At 50.4% G+C, this 17,549-nt stretch overlaps 1 protein-coding gene across 1 annotated transcript in view; it reads right to left on the bottom strand.

The window, feature by feature from the left end:
* Nucleotides 1-15,409, bottom strand: part of LOC141963907 (hydrocephalus-inducing protein homolog) — a 36,252-nt gene extending 20,843 nt beyond the window's left edge. The window contains 8 exon segments of the mRNA XM_074913643.1: nt 1,074-1,209; nt 2,462-2,562; nt 3,389-3,624; nt 5,603-5,670; nt 6,197-6,420; nt 8,413-8,531; nt 10,510-10,609; nt 15,263-15,409. Of these exon segments, the coding sequence (XP_074769744.1) occupies nt 1,074-1,209; nt 2,462-2,562; nt 3,389-3,624; nt 5,603-5,670; nt 6,197-6,420; nt 8,413-8,531; nt 10,510-10,609; nt 15,263-15,409 (1,131 nt within the window).
* Between the last annotated feature and the right edge of the window lie 2,140 nt (nt 15,410-17,549).

The following is a 17,549-nucleotide window of genomic DNA, read 5'->3' as shown; positions in this document are numbered from 1 at the left end:
TAAAAATCAAGTCACAGGTGGCATGTCAGTCATTTTTGTTGGAAAATAGCCCCACAGATACTTTCCATCTTTGCCCTGAAGGATGCAGGGATGACACTCTGATTGGAGAGGTGGAGAGTTTGGGAAGCATCTTGTAGAACTTGGATACTGCCGAAATTTGTCTTACTTGGATGAACATAGACAACTGGTCCTTCTCCAGTGCTCACTAAATGGATTTTCTGCTCCAGAAAGCAGGTAGGAAAGATCAAAAAAAACAACCAACAGAGAAAGTGTGAAAAGATTAGACAGCTCTAAGGGTACTCCTAGACTGGGGGATAATCATGGCTGTTTGAAGTTTTCAGTGTTGTAAAACCGAAACAGAAGCCCTGGAGCAAGTGTGATCCCATCTGAAAGCCACAAGCTCCCATTATCAGGGGATAAAGAAAGGCCCACGTCCCCTGGAACTCACCAGAGGGGATCCTTCACTCCCAAACACTGCAACATGAGCAACAGTGTCCTGCTCTCCCATCACCTGGGCCCCCAGTGTCAACGGGACCTCCACCGAGCTGCGAGGCTGGACAATCCCCCACGGCACGGGGCTGGAGTACCACACAGAAGCGTCCTCCTTGTGCTCCTGTAAGGGACAGAGTCAAACGCAACACACAGGAGTGACCTTGGAGGAAACTTTGAACTCCTCAACATCTACCACAATGGCAATTCACACACATTTTCAAAAATCCCGAGGAGAAAGCAGAAAGGTACAAAGCAAGATGCAAGACTTGTATGGGCTTAGCATCCTCACGGGGTCCAAAACCTGCTGCACCCACAAACACCCACTCCTGTGCTGGCAGCCTCCTTGCAGCAGCTTTTCACAGCCCTCTAAGTTCTCCTGCATGAAAGCACCCCAAAGACTAGAATATAAACTACTTCCTAAAATGTTTAAACTGCTTCCTGAAGTTTATATTCAGGTAGCTTCTTTCTCTCAGTAACCTTTAGGTTTGAATATAAACCAACAAGGTCTTATCCAAAACCCTTTTTTTCCCTAATAAACCCTTGATAACATCTGAGGGCAGGAGGCGGATGCAATGCCAAACCTGAGGAAGAACCCCGTAGCAGCCTGGAAGATTGCTGTCGTTCACAAGGGTCAGCATCTGCTGGTAAGGGAATTTTAGGAAGCACCGTCCGAACATCACAACAGGGTTGAGCACTCGCAGCGCAGGAACCACGCATCTAGGCAAAGAGAGGACCGAAAGGGAATTAGAGATGCCGAGAGAATGTAAAGTTTGTTTACTCCCCGAGTAGCGTGAAACAGAGCATGACACATTTGTCAAATAGACACTTAATACCCCTACAGCGATAAATGGCCTTTAACTGCTTCTGACTCCACCACCCCCTGTAAAGGTGGGGCAAACCCCGGGACTCGGCCTCGCAGAGGCTGCCAGGTGCCCGGGCAGCGCACGGTGCCCTGTGCCAGAGCTCTCTGATCAGCTCTGCCCGCTCTTTGCCCCAGGAGGCTTGCAAGGACCCTCCCAACAGTCCCGGCAAGGCGTGAGCTCTGGGGCAGCCTTCCCCCCGAGTGCTCACCAAGGCTCAAAGGGCACAAGACCCCAGTGTCTCAGTGAGAACGACTGCCTCCTCTCCCACACCGCTGTTGCCCTGCCTGAGAACTCAGCCCTTTGCCCGGCGATGGAGGGCACAAGCCACCCCCTGCCTCAAGCAGTGGGGGATCACCCTCTCCCAGCTCCTGCACCCCACGGCTCCATGCACTCTCTGTCCCCATTTGCACTTGTTTTACAAAACTGCAGCCCAGGCACTGACTGGATGACTCTGCCTGGGAGAGGGAACAGCACAGTGAACTCATCCCTCTTGGAATTAAACCGACACCCACCGCAGCACAACAGGGCTGAATCTGCCTGCAGCAAGAACAACTTCTGGCTTAAGTCTGAGAACATTAATGCTCAAAAGAACCAGAGCAAATCAGAGAAACCTGAGCTTACCTTCCACATCAAGGACTACTTTCCCCTTCATAAGATCTTGCTTTGAGCTTCCCCTCACCAGTCCTGCCATAAGCCCCTTTCCCATTCCCATGCGCCTTCGTTAAGTGACCCAGACACCAGCTCTCAGCAGGCTGCTCACTGCAGCCCAAATGGACGTTGTATTTTGGCTGCAACCCAGCACAAGTCCACCACTTGCAGGAAGAAGGAAAGATGGCCCTTTGGAAATTTATTACACCTCAAGCACCAAAACCCAGGCCAGTAATGAATAGAATTACTGTTCCCTTTAGAAAAAGGCTCAGGGCCACGCCTGTCCGTGGAGCGCAGGTGCTGCTTTCAGAACACTGCCCATCTCACATCTGGCTGGGCAGAACTACGTCATTAAGCAACACTTGTCACTGGGAGATGGATCCAGCAAACCACGTGCAAGGCAGCGTGGTGCTGGATGCACGAGGAGAGACGACGAGCTGCAAGGAAAACATCGATACCTGGCTGTGAGGAGCAGCGCCGACACCGCCCTGCCAACACCGCACACGTCCACCACCAGAGCCAGCTCGTAGCTCTGCAGAGTGTTGGGGCACAGGGTGACCTGGTGGAAGAGAAGAGCACCGAACACTTCATCACTCCCAAAAGCCATCGTGCACCTGTGCTGTCCTCCGGTTCTCGTTCCACGGGCAGGAAAGGGAGGATTTTGCCCTAACTCTTCTGCTGGTCCATGTGCAGAGCACAGTTGCTGGGAGTAACAAAAGTCTTCTGACAAATCTGCTTTGTTAAATACACCTTGCACTTACCAGGGCACATGTAACCACTATTAGATTAATGCTCTACTCCCCACTGTATTAAAATTAAAAGACTAATTTTTAATCTCAACTACAACAGCATAAATGCAGAGGCAATCTGTTGAATTCAACAGATTCATCTTTACACTGGGAAGCTGAGGGCAAAATGCAGCCCAGCAGGTGCTGTGCAGTTCATGGCTGCCAGAGATTTTTCAGTCCCCACTGGAGATCACGGCAGTGAATACAACTCATTCTGCTCATCAGGAGAGGAGAAATAAGACAGGGAAGAAAAGCAAAGTGCTTTATAGAATGACATCTCTCTTTTTAACAGCCACCTTCTGTCCTCACCCTTCCTCTGCTCACTTTAAATCAAAGAAACTGCTCCAAGCAGCTCTCAGAAACAGATAATGGCTTCTGCACTTGACCATATGGGACATGATCTTCAGCTGACCATTCTGGGAACAAAGCAGTGGTCCTCCAGAAAAGCCCCAGAGCAACCCAGCTAACAAAAGCCCAACACCAGTGCAGATATCCTCCCCGCGTTACGCTCAGAGCTAGCGGTGCTAAAGCCCTCCCATCCCTCAGTGGAGCTCCAGCTCCACCCGCCGAGCACGTACGGCCGGACTCTTCCCATACCTGGATATCCAGGAATCCCAGGGGGCGGATGGTCCCTCTGTGGGGCTTTATGGTGAATTCACTTGGTCTGAGGTGCCATTAGGCTCCCTTTCTCTGGAGTAGGTGAGTGTTGTCTGTCATCTGAGCCAAACTGTTGACACTGGGCTCTCCCAAGCCGTCCCCAGGAACACGAAGGTTGAAGGTGAGGGGCACCAAGGAGGTGTTAGTGAGGCGACACGACAAGGTGTGAGGAAAGCCTAGGAAAATGACACAAATATGAATTTATGCACCAACTGTCCCGTGATTCCTGGTGTGAATATCCTGTTGTGATAAAACTGGGCTTGGAGTTTAGCTCTTTTCAATCTGAAGTACAGCTAACTGAGAAGTTACGCAAGGAATTAGTTGTCACTTAAGCTCCCTTTTATGCTGATCACAGAGATTGCTTCCTTGGAAATGGCCACTCTTGGCGATGCTGAACACCACAAGTTTCTCTCTCTCTAGCTGTGAGGAGCTCTCTCACCTGCTCCCAAACCTGCACCAATTAGTTCTCACTTACAAGTGTCCATCCAGACAGACCATTTATTCTGAAAATTCCATCTGTAAAATGCCCTGTGAACTCTGTGAATGCTTCCACACTTTTCAGTATATAAAAGCAGGGTATTGTCAACAAGGAGAAGCTACAGTAAAAGGAAGGAAGGATGAAACTGGGAACGACAGCATGACGCAAAGCACTCTAACGCAGTTTCTCGAGGCAGGACCCTTAAGGCTTCTCCCGTCTGGGGCTACCAGACCGAGCACATGACAACTCATGGCCCTGCACTGGAGGCAAACCTGATGCTTGCTCAGAAATCAGCGGGAGCCAAGTTCCACCTCACCCAACAAACGGGACACGGCTTCCACACTGCACACTGCCCTGCACAGGTCGGCATCACTTGAGCTGTGATACTCGCCTTCCCTCATGGAAAAGCAGTGACACAGCCACACCTGGGGGGGTGTTCTGCAGAGACAGGACATCAGCCCACAGCCTGCTCTGGCCTGGACATCTGGCTCGGCTGGCCAGCTCTGCGAGAAGGAGACATCTCCCGTGGCCTGCTCACCAAGCGTCGTTTGAATACAGACGGGGAGGAAAACCAACTGCAGCCACAGCGGGGGGGTTCTCCATGTCCAACAACAGTGACCACTGCCCACCTCCAGCAGTTACTCCAGCAGGGAGGCAGGAGGGGCACAAAAAGGACAAACACAGACTTCGCAATCCCAAACGAGACCAAAGTCACCAGACGCAGGTCAACAGTCAGCAGCACAGTTAAAAGAAGCAAAAATACAATAGCTGCCGTCAGCTGAAAAGCCCTTATTAATGGAATGAGATTAGGGAGGATGAATCTCCTGTTACATCTCCACATTTCTGTCTGGTGTGTTTCTTGCTGTTTTATTCAAAAGGAAATAAAGAAGTGGCAGAGTGGTGATGGAGGGAGGGGAGAAGTGGCTCAGGAAAGGCAATGAGTCTTCTTAAAAAGTCCATGAACAGCACGAAAACACAGAGGCATCCTGGGCACAGAATGATAATGGCCCTTCAATCAATCCACAATGGATTTCACATTTAAACTCTAGATCATCTCAGTCAAAAGCCTTTTGTGAGCCTGAGATGGAGAACCAGAAGCTGCATTTCAGCAGGGACGCTCCGGATGCTCAGCCCCAGGCTCTGTCAGCAGAGCTGGGCCTGTGGTGGGGAAGGAGGAGCCCGTGGTCTGAGGACATCAGTGCCTGATTCAGAGCTACTGCTTGGGCATGTTACCTGGTGGGTGACAACGAGGGGCCCTCACAGTATGAATTAACATCTGGCACTAAAGGTCAGGGGGGTAAATGGTATCCCTGCCTTGCCACAGGAACATTCACCCAGAGCAGCTACAGGCCAGTACGTGCCTTAAACTCCCTTCTGCTGCAGGCCCATCCCCTGGGCCCTCTGGGACAAGGACTTTCACAGTCATTCTGCTGTCAAGGACTGGGAGATTGGGGCTGAACAGACTCGTAGGACACCAAAAAATACTGACTTTATCCCTTGGTCCTACTTGATCTCATGATGGCACAAGACTGCCTAAGCAACCAAACAGCCCTGGCTTTGACACCCAGAAGGCTTCTATGGAGGAGCACAAGTGACAGACGGTCTTATGTTAAAGTGCTCCAGTTTGGTAATTCACAGAGCTCTCAACCTGTGGCCCAAGCCCAGGGCACACTCACCGAAGGAGACATCACCGAAGTGGAGGGCAGGGACGTTGAAGTGAAAAGTCGGTCCAGTGACACAGCCCCTGCAAGGACAAAGACAGGCAGAGGAGATGTTGGCTCGGTTAGAGAGAATGGCAAAGCGCTCAGCTTTCCGTACCGCTCAGGTGGGTAAAAGCTGCTCTCAGAACCAAGGTGGGTTTCAAATCAACCTGTCAGCCCCGTGCTCAGCACAGCACCCATGTGGACAGCAGGCAGCCAAAGCAAAGTGGTCAGCACCCGACAGCTGCTGCTGAGGCTCAGGGCACCACGGCAGGGTGTGCCCCCACGCTGCTGCTGGCTCCAAGAAGGTCCCTGAACAATTATTCTGTAATTCTCCCATTTCCTCTCGCGGACAATTATACTTCATATGCTGCTGCAACTGCAAGGTTCAGACTGGAGTTAAGGTTAAAAAGCCTTGGCTCTTAGCGTGAGGATGCTAGGATCCAAGCCAAGACTAAGACCTTAGACAACACCTTTTTTTCTCTGTTCATCCTAAAATGAGGTAGGTGGGAGATGATTACCCAGAGACAGCTACAGATGTGCCCACTGAGCTCCTATAACCCTCCTCACCTGATAGTCAAGGTCACAGGCTCAGGGGATCCAGTCACACTGAACCTGAATTCCTCTGTGAACTCCCCCAGGCTGGTGGAACTGAAGGAGATCCGGATGACCTGGAGCCCGTCTGGAGAAATGATGCCCTCCTGGGGGAGGAAGGTGAAGCAGGAGCCCAGAGCTGTAGCTGGAGGGACCAAGCTGAAGGCAGCATCGATGGCTCCTTTGTTAAACAGGACCACCTGCAGCAGCAAGAAAGCAAATGGGAAATACATAAGGAATCTTCCTTTCTTACAGAAGGCTGATTTGTTTTCTGAATAAGCAAATAACGTTTGTAAAAAGCAGAAGATGCTGTGTGCTGCTGCTTGGCAGAAGCCAAAGAAAATCCAACAGGACAAGATCTGCCTTTGGGTTTTTCATGCAAAGCAGCGTCAGCTTCATAGAAACAGTCACTCGGGGTTTATTCCACTGACACAGAGCAGCCCACTTTGACTTGCAGCGCAGAGGAGCTGCTCAGCATCACCAAGCCGATTCAGACCTGTCCCTAAGAGCAGCAAAGGGCAGCTGCAGCTTTACTAGTGAATCATCACACAGCTGATTCTGCTCCCAATGAGTCCGCTCCTGCCGAGGGCACAACACATTGCAGCCAACAAGTTTACTGCAGGTAGGAGACACCTCAGGGCAGCACGATAACCAACTTCAGAAGCACTCCTCAACTCTGCTACACTATGTAATTTAGGATTCTTATTTTTTCTTTAATGGGATACTTTCTTAGTCTCTGTTCAAACAGACGTGTCGGAAAGGATGAGCATGCGGTGCACAGCAGCTCTATCTACTCCAAAGAATTTCTCTTTCCTAAATATTTACAGCCACTATTTAAGACTTTACAGTTATCAGAATAAACTGCAAATTTAGAACTAAGCTGTATTTTGTTGAACACTCGAGAGATCTACTGCCTCAAACAAGTGACACAATCCCGCAGCACTTGTTGAGATTCAGCTCTTCTCACATTGGGTGAGAAATGCCCACAGCTGCTGCGAGTACCAGCACACTGTCAGTCACCAACAAACCCACCCAAAGCAAAGCAGTAAAGGTTCTGATTGCTGCAGGGTCAAATCCTGCCGTTTCCATGGAATTAACTATCTGCTTTGGATTTCTTTTCCCTAATTTTTGTCCTTCTAAAACCTGGGAGAGAAATTAAGACAGAAGCATTTTTTAATTTTGCAGCTGCTGTTAAAGATATTCATGTATTCAAGCTCTGCAAGGGTAACCTGGAAACTACTCTCTCCTCTCGCGTCTTTTACACCTCAGTTACAAACTGCACTCAGGGACTCTGCACTGAGCTGAGGTTTACCTCCAGTCTAGCTGCTCAGCACAGCACTAATGGTATCATCTCCTTAGTCACATTTGCTCAAGTAATTAAAATAATAAAATGATAGAGAATCAACAAAGTATCACTATTAAAAATGCATAGAGAGCACAATATTTTGGTAAGAAAACACCTTAATGTGTCCTTCCCTGCCACAGTCAGGCTTTTGCAAGTATTGCCTCATTTCCTACCTCTTTCAGTTGCTCTGTCTTATTTTTTTGCAGAGGACTTGACACCGTTGCAGGGGGAGGCAAATATGTAGAAAGTTCCTTTGTTTCCCTTCCAGAAATGCTTTGCTCTTCATAGAGATGCAGCAAATCTGAAGAGTGGCAAGAGACTGGTCAGCAAGGGGAAGCACTCCCACTTCCGCGGCCAGACCCAGCTCTGAGCCAGAGGCTGGACAGATTTCCTCCAGCTCCCAGGACCAGCAGCACGCACTGACCCGAAAGCTGGCTGCAATGGCCTGGAGTTCAAACTCAGTACATTTGTTCCAGCTGCTTTTTAACAGCCCGAGTACAAAGGTGCATTGCATCCAGGGCTGAAACAAAAGCCTCTGAATATTTATCTTTTTGTCCCAGTGTTGCTTTCATGTATCAAAGGGGTATTTTTTCACATGAAGCCTCCCCGCTTATCTCCAAGGAAAGTTGCCAAAAAGCAGGGATTAAGACTTCACAGACAACATATGCACCTTTCAGATCCCATCAGAAGTATCCAGATTCTGGGAAACCCCCCAAATTTGCCTTGTATGTCAGAGTCCCTGCTCACAATGACCGGAGTTGCCAGAAATCCCACAGGCCCACGAGGCTCACTGCTACCCCGGGAGCTGTCAGGATCCCCCCCAGCCCTCGGAATCCCGACTGCTCACCTCACAACTGTGGTTTAATCCAACAAACACCTTCCCGATGTCCAGCTGCTCACAGCTGAAGCGGAGCCGAGGCCCTATGCCTTCCCCTTTGATGCGCAGGGACAGCCTGGTCTCGCGGCCTGCGGAGAGATTTCCACTTCAGTACAGTAATTGCCTCTGTTATCCCAGACTGTCCAGGCTGCCTCAGTGCTCCTCCCTGACTCTGGCCTGGATGGGAACAGCTCTAGGTGCTCCAGGAAGAGACACAGGACTCTTCCCTGCCCTCAGGAGATATGCCTTGGGGCTAGCTTCTAATTTGTAACCAACCCCTCGGTCTGGTTTCTCATTCAGCCATCAGTTTGCATCCGGAAGAAGCGATGCTGAGTTTAAAACAGTCTCTGAATTTCTTCCCATGTGCTTAGATGATCTCTGCAATCCATTCAGTGAAGGCACAAAGCTCATGAAACAGAACTGAAGATAAAAATATGCCATCTGTACTGATGCAATCGGAGACAAGAGCACAGGAGCCGAGAAGTACAAGCCCAGGCAAGGCGAAGCTCCCTGCTAACGGCGCTGTGCACGTCTGAGAGCTGCCTAGAGCAGGCAGAGCATCTCAGCACTGCCCGTGCCTGGCACACAGCTCTGTGCCCGGGGCTCCAGGGCTCACCTCCTGCAGCGGCACCTACATAAAACAAGGCTTTGTGATCTCCAGAGAGCAGCACTCGCCTGTGCCCACCGTGATACCGAGAGCTCAGCTTTGTAAAGACACCTTACCTGAGGCATGCTGAACAGGTATGGAAAACCTCACTGCTGAGGTCAGAGAAGCCATGAACATACTGCTAATACACACAGCCCTTGCTGCAAAGGGAACCGAGACTGCAAGGCTTATAGTTACACTCTAAGATGCTCATTTTCTTCTGTAAGCCTGCTAAGATGACAGGGTGGGATATTTCTAGCAGCTGCAGCTGGTGGGCAGGAAGACACTTTGTGAACACAAGCCCTGGGTAATGCCTGTAGGTGGCATTTGCCAAGTAAACCCTGCGCAATTACAGTATAAATAAAAAGTTGTTTCATGACATTTGTATCCCCCAGCTTAGGGCAGTAAGGAAAGCGACAAAGCAGCTGGGTTAGTGACTTCAGCACACTCCAGAACAGGCGCCTGGCTGCTGGAGGACCACGGGCCTCGCACCTCTTCCTCTTAGATGGGGAAAAACCATCATGTTCCCTGGATGGAAGCTTGACAGTGCTCTCCCAGTCTTGAAAAACACCTTAAGCAGCACCACGCAGAGACAGAGAGGAAGGACGAGGTCACCCGAACCCCGCAGCCTGCTGCAGGCACTCCCTGCCCCAGGCTAGCACAGCAAAGCCATCACCTCTCCCAGGGCAGAGATGGTGCAGCTCACGTGGGCCACAGACAACTGCTCCCAGCAAAAGACATGATGGCACTTCTGTCAGACAGGGTGAGTGTAAAGCTTGCCTAGCAGACTGCTCGGACTCCAGGGAGGGCGCTCACCCCGCTGAGCACAGCAAGCCCTGTGCAACGTACCCGGAGGCGCCACAGACTCAGAGCCACAAGGTGACAATTCCCACGTGCTGGCCAGAGGTGTCCTTCTACAGCCAGCCCGCACTCAGCAGGGCTCAGCCACCCAAGGTCTGGCAGTGTCGGGGTAGTGAGAGGGGATCCAGGCTCTGGCAGCACATTTGTAACTCAGCTCCTACCGCCTCAGGAGTCTGATGATGCATCCGTGTAATAAAGACTCCTCCTGGAGGCAAATGGTCTACAGGGACGTGGTGCTCGCCCACTGAAGCTGTTTAGCTCTGGAGCTCTTTGGCTTCTACAGGCACCTGGCAGCAGAGCAAATGCTGGCAAACCCACGGCATGAGAACTTAACCCTTCACTGCCTTGGTTGCTCTGGGATCAGTGATCCAGGCTTGTAGCCACACATCCTGAGGGCTGGCCTTGGACAGGAGACCACCTGGAAACCGCAGGGGCAGTGGGCACGTGCCAGCACCCTGCTGACCACTGACCCTTCCTGCCAGCTACACGAGAACCGAGGGGGCTGCAAGACTACTTGCGCCTTCACCATGGGGAACAGAAGCAGGAGAAAGGAGCCGTACCTGAGATGTCGCAGTAGAACGTTTGTTGATAGACTCTGGCTTCTCGGGGTCTAAAGATCACATTAATTTCAGCTGAAGAATTTGGCCAGATATCTCCCTCCTGAAACAGAAGGAGACAGCAAACCACTTAGCTTCAAATGTCACATTTCTTGTTTTCAACCACAGCCCTGTAGCCTTTACTTAGAACATCACTGAAGAGCAGGGAACAAGCAACAGTTATCAACAAAATTTGTGGGGGTTTGGGAGCAGCTGTAAAAAAGCTTTCTAAGTCTCTTACCTTTACTGGCATCTGGTAGAGGCATTTTGTTAAATTGGGTCTATAACAAAGCAACTAAACTGGCTCAGGCTCCAGTGAATCCAGTAAGATTTCTCCAGAGGTACCAGCCAGTTTAAGAAAAAGGTCCCTCTCGCCTCCAAACTTTCCCGTGTATCCCTGTAGCACTATGGCTACATGACGACTTTTACTCAGGTCAGGAGAGATTTAACAAATCAAAGAGAATTTCCCATTCTTAGTTACTAAGGTGCTGCCTCTTATACCCTTCACCTGTACATGCCCCTAAGTATTTAACGTACTGCGGTGAGTGGGGCACGCAGCACCAAGCAGAACGAGCCCTCCTGCCTGGGGATAGAAGAACAGGCTCCTGCCCGCTGGCGGCTGCTTCTGCCCCGAGCCGTGAGCAGCCAGCCAGCACGCAGGCTCCTCCAGCTGACGGATGACATGGGAAAGGAGTTGAGAGACAGATGCACCCTGTTTCTCTCTGCAAGGTGCACACACTCCTGTTTCCCTGGACTCAGGCTCAGCCAAGAAGAGACGGGATTTGCTTACAGCTCCACACCTCTTTCAACCAACAGGCTCTTTTCCGTGTCATGCTCTTGCTCAGGGATTTAAGTCTGGGCCATGCTACCCGTGTGTCTGCAGCTCTCTGCTGCTTTCTCGGGGTCTTCTCTCTCTGCTTCTCACTTAAAGAGTCCTGGCACTGGCGTTCAGTCCCAGGGAGCCTTGTCGCACAGTTTCGGAGGCATGTCTGGTTTCTAAAGGCTCTCACTTCTTGCAATGGGCTTAAACAAAGACACCACTTACATCCCCTGAACCCCTAGCATTACAAATGTTTCTTTGTGTGTTTGTTGACATAAATAGAGGCACCTCTGACAACTGCAGTAATACTCTACAAGGAAGGAAAAATTCAGTTTATAGAAGGAGACGAACAGAGTTCTTTTTCTATCAGCAAAGCGAGGCTTTGATTCTGCATGCTGCTGGGTATCCTCGCTGCTTCGTCCAGAAGAGTCATGAACTGAGTGGAGCCTCTGGCACTCCTGCAGCATAAATATTAAGTAACTATAATACTTCCCATCGAATTAGCCCTTATAGCTCAAAGGACAGCCCCCACAACAACTGAAGAGCTATGACATGGGGAGTTATTGGGCTGCAGCTGCAAATAATTCCCTAAGGCACAGCCTGCTCAGAGTCAACAGAACAGAGGGAAGAACTGTGAAATAACTCACAGAAAATACTGTGAGTTATTTCTCCTGGGAAATTAAAATGGGCTGTTGAAGAGGTTCCTTGCATTCCTGCTACCCCACAGGGGAAAAAAGAACTGCTGCTTGAAAGGAAACGCTACATTACCCACCCTTGCAGGCTACTGCTACACGCGTCCGAGCCTCGGGGCACCTCAGGAGCCAGCCCCATGCCTGGGCTACGTGTTCTCTATAGGATGGCAGTGGAGTCAGAGCATGGAGAGCCACCATGGATGGTAACCAGGACAGATGTAAAACTATGCAGTGCTGTGAACACGGTATTGCAACACTTCTGGCCTCAGACAGGCTGCAACTGGCAGGTGGCATAAAATACAGATGGTGGATGTATGATGGAATGGCACAACCACTCCAGCTGTCCTACCCTGGCTTTGCTACAGCATAAAGCACGGTGACACGGGAGGGCATGGCACACCAGGACTTACAGCTACACAAGTGATCTCTCTGCAAGAGCCCAACTGTAAATACATACAGATCCTATTACTCCTCCCTCAGCCCCTAAATTATGAGAATCTGCTAGATCTCCACCAGTCTGAGTAACAAAAAGCTGGTCTTGAAAAGCCAGGCACCACCAACTGCTGATCAAATCACCTGCTTTGCTTTGCAGAGGGGGAAGGCAATCCATGGAAGGAAATCACTGCTCAAAGCAGTCAAAGAAACAAAAGACAGAGCTGGTAACAGAAGTACTAAAATGACACTCAAAGTGCATCCTCTCAGCTCAGGGCACTTAGGAGAAAGGCAGTGCCAAAGCTAACATCTGCCTCTTTCCATAAATAACAGAGCCCCCAGGGAGCTGTGGGATGGACCACAGCTCCCACTGGAGATGGTGACTTCCACCAAAAACCAAAGTGCTCTGCAGTAGCCTCTCATGTGGATGGGGACCGGCTTGGTTCCCCAGCTGAGGTGCAGGTTTGCAGCAACAAACACCACTGTCACCTCCTGGCCCAATCTCTGGATTAACAACAGGAGCACCTTTGTACCCTGGACATCTTGACGACCACCTCCATCAGCTCAGAGTTCACTCGTGACACTGAGGAGTCACTACCAGGCAAGGACAGGACAGTGAGGACTTGTCAAGGTCAGTGTAGCAGTAACAAGTCCTCATCCTCCCTCTCCTCTGCTTGTCATTTCCAAGGAGTCAGCTCCCACAGGTCTGCAATGGGACTTAGAGCTGAGCTGTGGCGGGGAGGATGCAGCAAACTGCAAGGACTTTGTCCCTTGGGAGCCACCTGGGCCTCTATCACAGCTGCCTCTGCTGACACATCATGTGTAGATGCAAAAATAAAGCAAATCTGAGATGTGCTCAGAAAGTCAGAGCTGTGTATCAGATTGTTTCCCACAGGCTTGGACGACTGCTCAAAATGTTCTCGGTCACATTGTAACTCCAAAATCACGCCTCCTCTTTTCTGTTGTTATTTCCATCAGCGAGTAAACCCTATGCAGACTGAAGGGACCTGCTGCAGCTTCTACAGATTGCAGCACCTGAAAATACTGACACCTAACAGTCACTGACATAGCAAAGCTTCTGCACAAACCCTGCAAAGCCATCCCGCTCAGAAAGTGTTTCCAAGACTGGTCTCCCTCCACCAGCTTCCTAACCCCTGGAAGCAATTATTTCCTCCAGTCACCTGTTAAAAGGGTTTCATTATTTCTGTGGGGTGCTCCCACACATCACGGGTGAGAGGTGAGAAGAAGAGAGCAGCCACTTTTGGCCAGAAGGTCTGAGGCAGCAAGGTCCCATCTCTGGGGGGCCTCTCCAGCAGATTTACATGGCAGTGCCAGAGGGGTGTCTGTCCAAGATAAAAGTTACAGGGCTGTCACCGGAGAGAAGGTTGTGGAAGCCAGCAGCAGTGGAGTTTTAGATTCTACATTTGATATAGGGGAGAAAATACTAACTATCATTTGATGTAAAGACATCCATATGCCAGGGGGAAAGACAGGCATGAGCAAAAGTGAATGTGAAACTGATTGTTCCATAAATAATGGAATTCATGGAAATCAGAAGGTTGATAATGCTGGACAATACAGAAGGGGAGAGACTCATGTGGTAGCCCACTTATAGTCAGTCCTAGAGCAAACTGACAGTAACACTAACACAACCATTCAGGAAAGGTTTCCCCTCGGGACTTGAGGCCAGGCTACACTTTATGTCCCTATGTCACTACATGGAGCACCAGGACTCGGCGCTGTGGGTAGCTGGACTTCTGGACCTCACCTCAAAGCATTCAGGAGCTCAAGAGCAGGTTAAGCTGCTTGTGGAGACACAGTCTGACTGTAAAGCAGCAGGAGCCCTGGGACATACAGGGTGCTCTTAAGTCTCTTCTGATCAGCTCCCTCTCTCTACAATATTCCCACCACTCTGACACAATCTCTCGGTCACATCATGCTGCTGTCAGCTACGGTGGTGTGAAACTGCAGCTGTGCCAACATTGGTGGCTCTCAGCCTTATGTAGGATATAGGAGTAACTGAGAAGAGGAGATGATCCCCTTCCTTGAAAAAAAAAAAAAAATTAGTTTTACCTATTTTAAAAGGAAGAAGAGGTTGAGATTATCCTAGGATTTACTCCAAGATGAAAAGGGATTTTGCATTGCTCGGACAGTGGGCATTCTTCATCTCAACCCAGGGCAAATACTCAGAGCCAGGGCTCTGGCTGACTGAAGGATATGGAGTGTTGCTTGCATAAACAGAAAAGGCCCCCAAAAATTCTGTACTTATGCGCAATGAAACTCAAGAAGACTGTTTAAACATCCAGCCTTGTGTCCAGGCTCACAGATGACACTGGAAGGGAGATTGAGCCGTGGTATCCGTCCAGGTTATATGAAGAGATTGGTATGTCTGCGATCACACTTGGGTTGAATTTGGCCTCCTTTCCACAGAGGACCATTTCATTCCTCAGGTCAATATGCGAACTGAGAGCGCTCTAATATCCTTTGTTAATCCCCACATGCTACGTGTAAGCTGTGCCCTCACTCATCATTATTGATGGCTCTCAACAGTGTAAGGACACTTATCAAGTGCCCTTAATTTGTCGCCCTTGCAGCAGAGCTCAGCTTTAGGCAGCCTCTCGCTCTGTCAGGAGCCCACAGAAATGCTTTTTGCAACCAGCTCTAGCAGCCCTCTGGTGTTTTTTCTCGGCACATCAAGCCAGCTGATGCAGGGACCTGCCAAGTGACCTCAGCCAGGGAGGAGAAGGAAGGGAGGTTCTCAGCTATCACTTACCAGCGGCTCAAGCATGAACACATCATCAGAGAAAAGCATGGGGTCTCCTTGCGCCTTTGCCCGCTGGTTCTGGAAGGGGCGGGAGAGAATGGGAAGGCGTTCTTGCAGAGCAGAGTCCACATTGCACTCCCTCAGACAGCGATCCATCTTGCCCTCTTTCTGCCTCTACAGCCATGGGGAGAGACAAACCAAGCAGATCATTTAATGAGCAACATATTTGCAGAGACTCGTGTGAGCACAGGGGCAGCAAAGCGCTCGGGGAGGAACAGCAGCAGCTCAGTGAGGGGCTGACCCCGAGCCGCGGGGTCCCCCACGGGTCAGATTATCACTTGCTGGCCGCCACCACGGCACGCAGGTTTACTCCACGCTTACAAGCTCAGAAGAGGTTTCTGAAAGCCAGCAGCCCTCGAGAGCCTCCTGGCTCAAAGCCTCTGCCACAACTGATGGAGAATCCACCGACCACCCCAACTGGCTTTTCCTACCACAGAGCTGCCTGGGGGAGGCGGATCAGGATGCAGGAGCACCCACTGCAGGGCTTCCCTGGCAAGGGGAGACAGAGCTGGGTTTCAGCTGCAGGCTACTGGCATCACTCCTTTTTCCTTCCCCTTTGGACCTGCAGGGATAAGCAAGCTAAATGTGCTCTCTGTGCCCTATACCACTCCTCACCAGAGGATCCCAGAGCAAACAACAGCAAACCAATGAATTCAGGCATCACATCCCTTTGGTGAAACCAATGGCTTTATGTGCATGGAAACAGAGGCCCTGAGAGGGGAAGGCACTTTTCCTGGCATCACCCACTAAAGTCTGGACCAGGATCTCTGAATCCAAACCCTTATGTCCAGCCTTGAACCACCTTATCTTTTTCCTCTTTTTGGCCATCTCTGTAGGGCTTTGATGCAGTTCATCTCTCCCTTACTTGGCAGCTGTAGCAGAAATCATTCTAGTGTTTAAAGGTCACAACCAAGAGATAAGGGAGCACTGCTACAGAGCAGTTGCTTCCCAGCTGGCACATCGCTGTCCCCTCTGCATGCTCCAGTCCCCGGCCATGAAGAACCAGCAGGTGACAACTCTGGGGGGACGAGTGGAAGGCTCCATGTGTAGCAGCAGATCGAGGCAATGTAGTATAACTGGGATAGCAATCATCACCCAGCTAAATTCAAATACAGTTCCAACGGAAATACGGTCACGGATGTTACCAGCTGTACACAGACAGAGCCTGGGGCAAAGGCTGGCACCAGCACCAAAAGTACTTGCTTTGGCTCGCCCCCCCTGGAGTGCAGTGGGGAAAGTTTCTCCACGGCTGACCTACAGCCCTGCGCGTGAGGAGGGCTTCCCGCCACCGATGAGCAACCCCCAACTCAGCCTCCATCAGCGGACAATAATTCCACCATTACATCCCAGAAAGTCCTGCAGGAGGGACACACAGCAAACCCCTGGATACACCACCTAAGGATCCAGGTCTTCTGGGGTCACAGCCCAGAGCAGGGTCCTGCACTGCCTCCTCTCATGGAAAAAGTCCTCTCTGCTCTGAGATCTCTAAAGCTTCTCTGGCAGCAGGACATTGGCCTCGGAGCTATGACCATCCCTGGGATTGCAAGGAGGAAGAACAGAACGTCCTGGTCAGACTCAGGACATAAACCGGCATGAGAACAAATGTAATTGGAAAAGAATCAGGTTGAAGTGAACTCTGCAGAAACCTGGTTGCTTCTGAGGGGAAAGAGGATCACTCAGGGTCCAATCTGAGACAGGCAGGTGAGAGGAGAGTGGTAAAGGAATAGTCCAGGCAAGTGCCCAGAGAAGGCAATGAGATTTTTTTTTAACACACTGAGCTTGCATGGAAGTCACACACTGTGTAATTAAAAATAGAGAACAGTGGAAAACTAGTTTTGGTCTTCAAGGCATTTCTGACCCAATTATGTTGAACTTTAAAAAGTGCTCCAGTTTAAGGCAGTTTCCTGATCAGCTGTGAGCTACCTCCTATACACCTACATCCATGCAAGTCTTAAAAGTCCCACAAGGATTCCCTTAATCACCCAAACTTTTAAATGTCATTGCCAGTTCATCCCCCCGGGCTATAAGTGTGTCTCTGCTGCCTGAAAGGGGAATTTCAAAGCTTCACCACAGACACCCTTGGAAGAACCTGCCCCATCTCTCAGCACCATGAAGACACAGGCTGCTGCAGCCCAAACGCGCTCTGTCCCGTGCTGCCCTGCCTTCCCTGCAGAACCCTTCACCTCCAAATTCTCCCCAGTCTCTGAGGAAGGGTAGAAATACCTTGTTGTGCTGG

Source organism: Athene noctua, chromosome 9, assembly GCF_965140245.1.
Source record: "Athene noctua chromosome 9, bAthNoc1.hap1.1, whole genome shotgun sequence".
NCBI lineage: Eukaryota > Metazoa > Chordata > Aves > Strigiformes > Strigidae > Athene > Athene noctua.
This window is presented reverse-complemented; position numbering and strand designations above follow the sequence as displayed.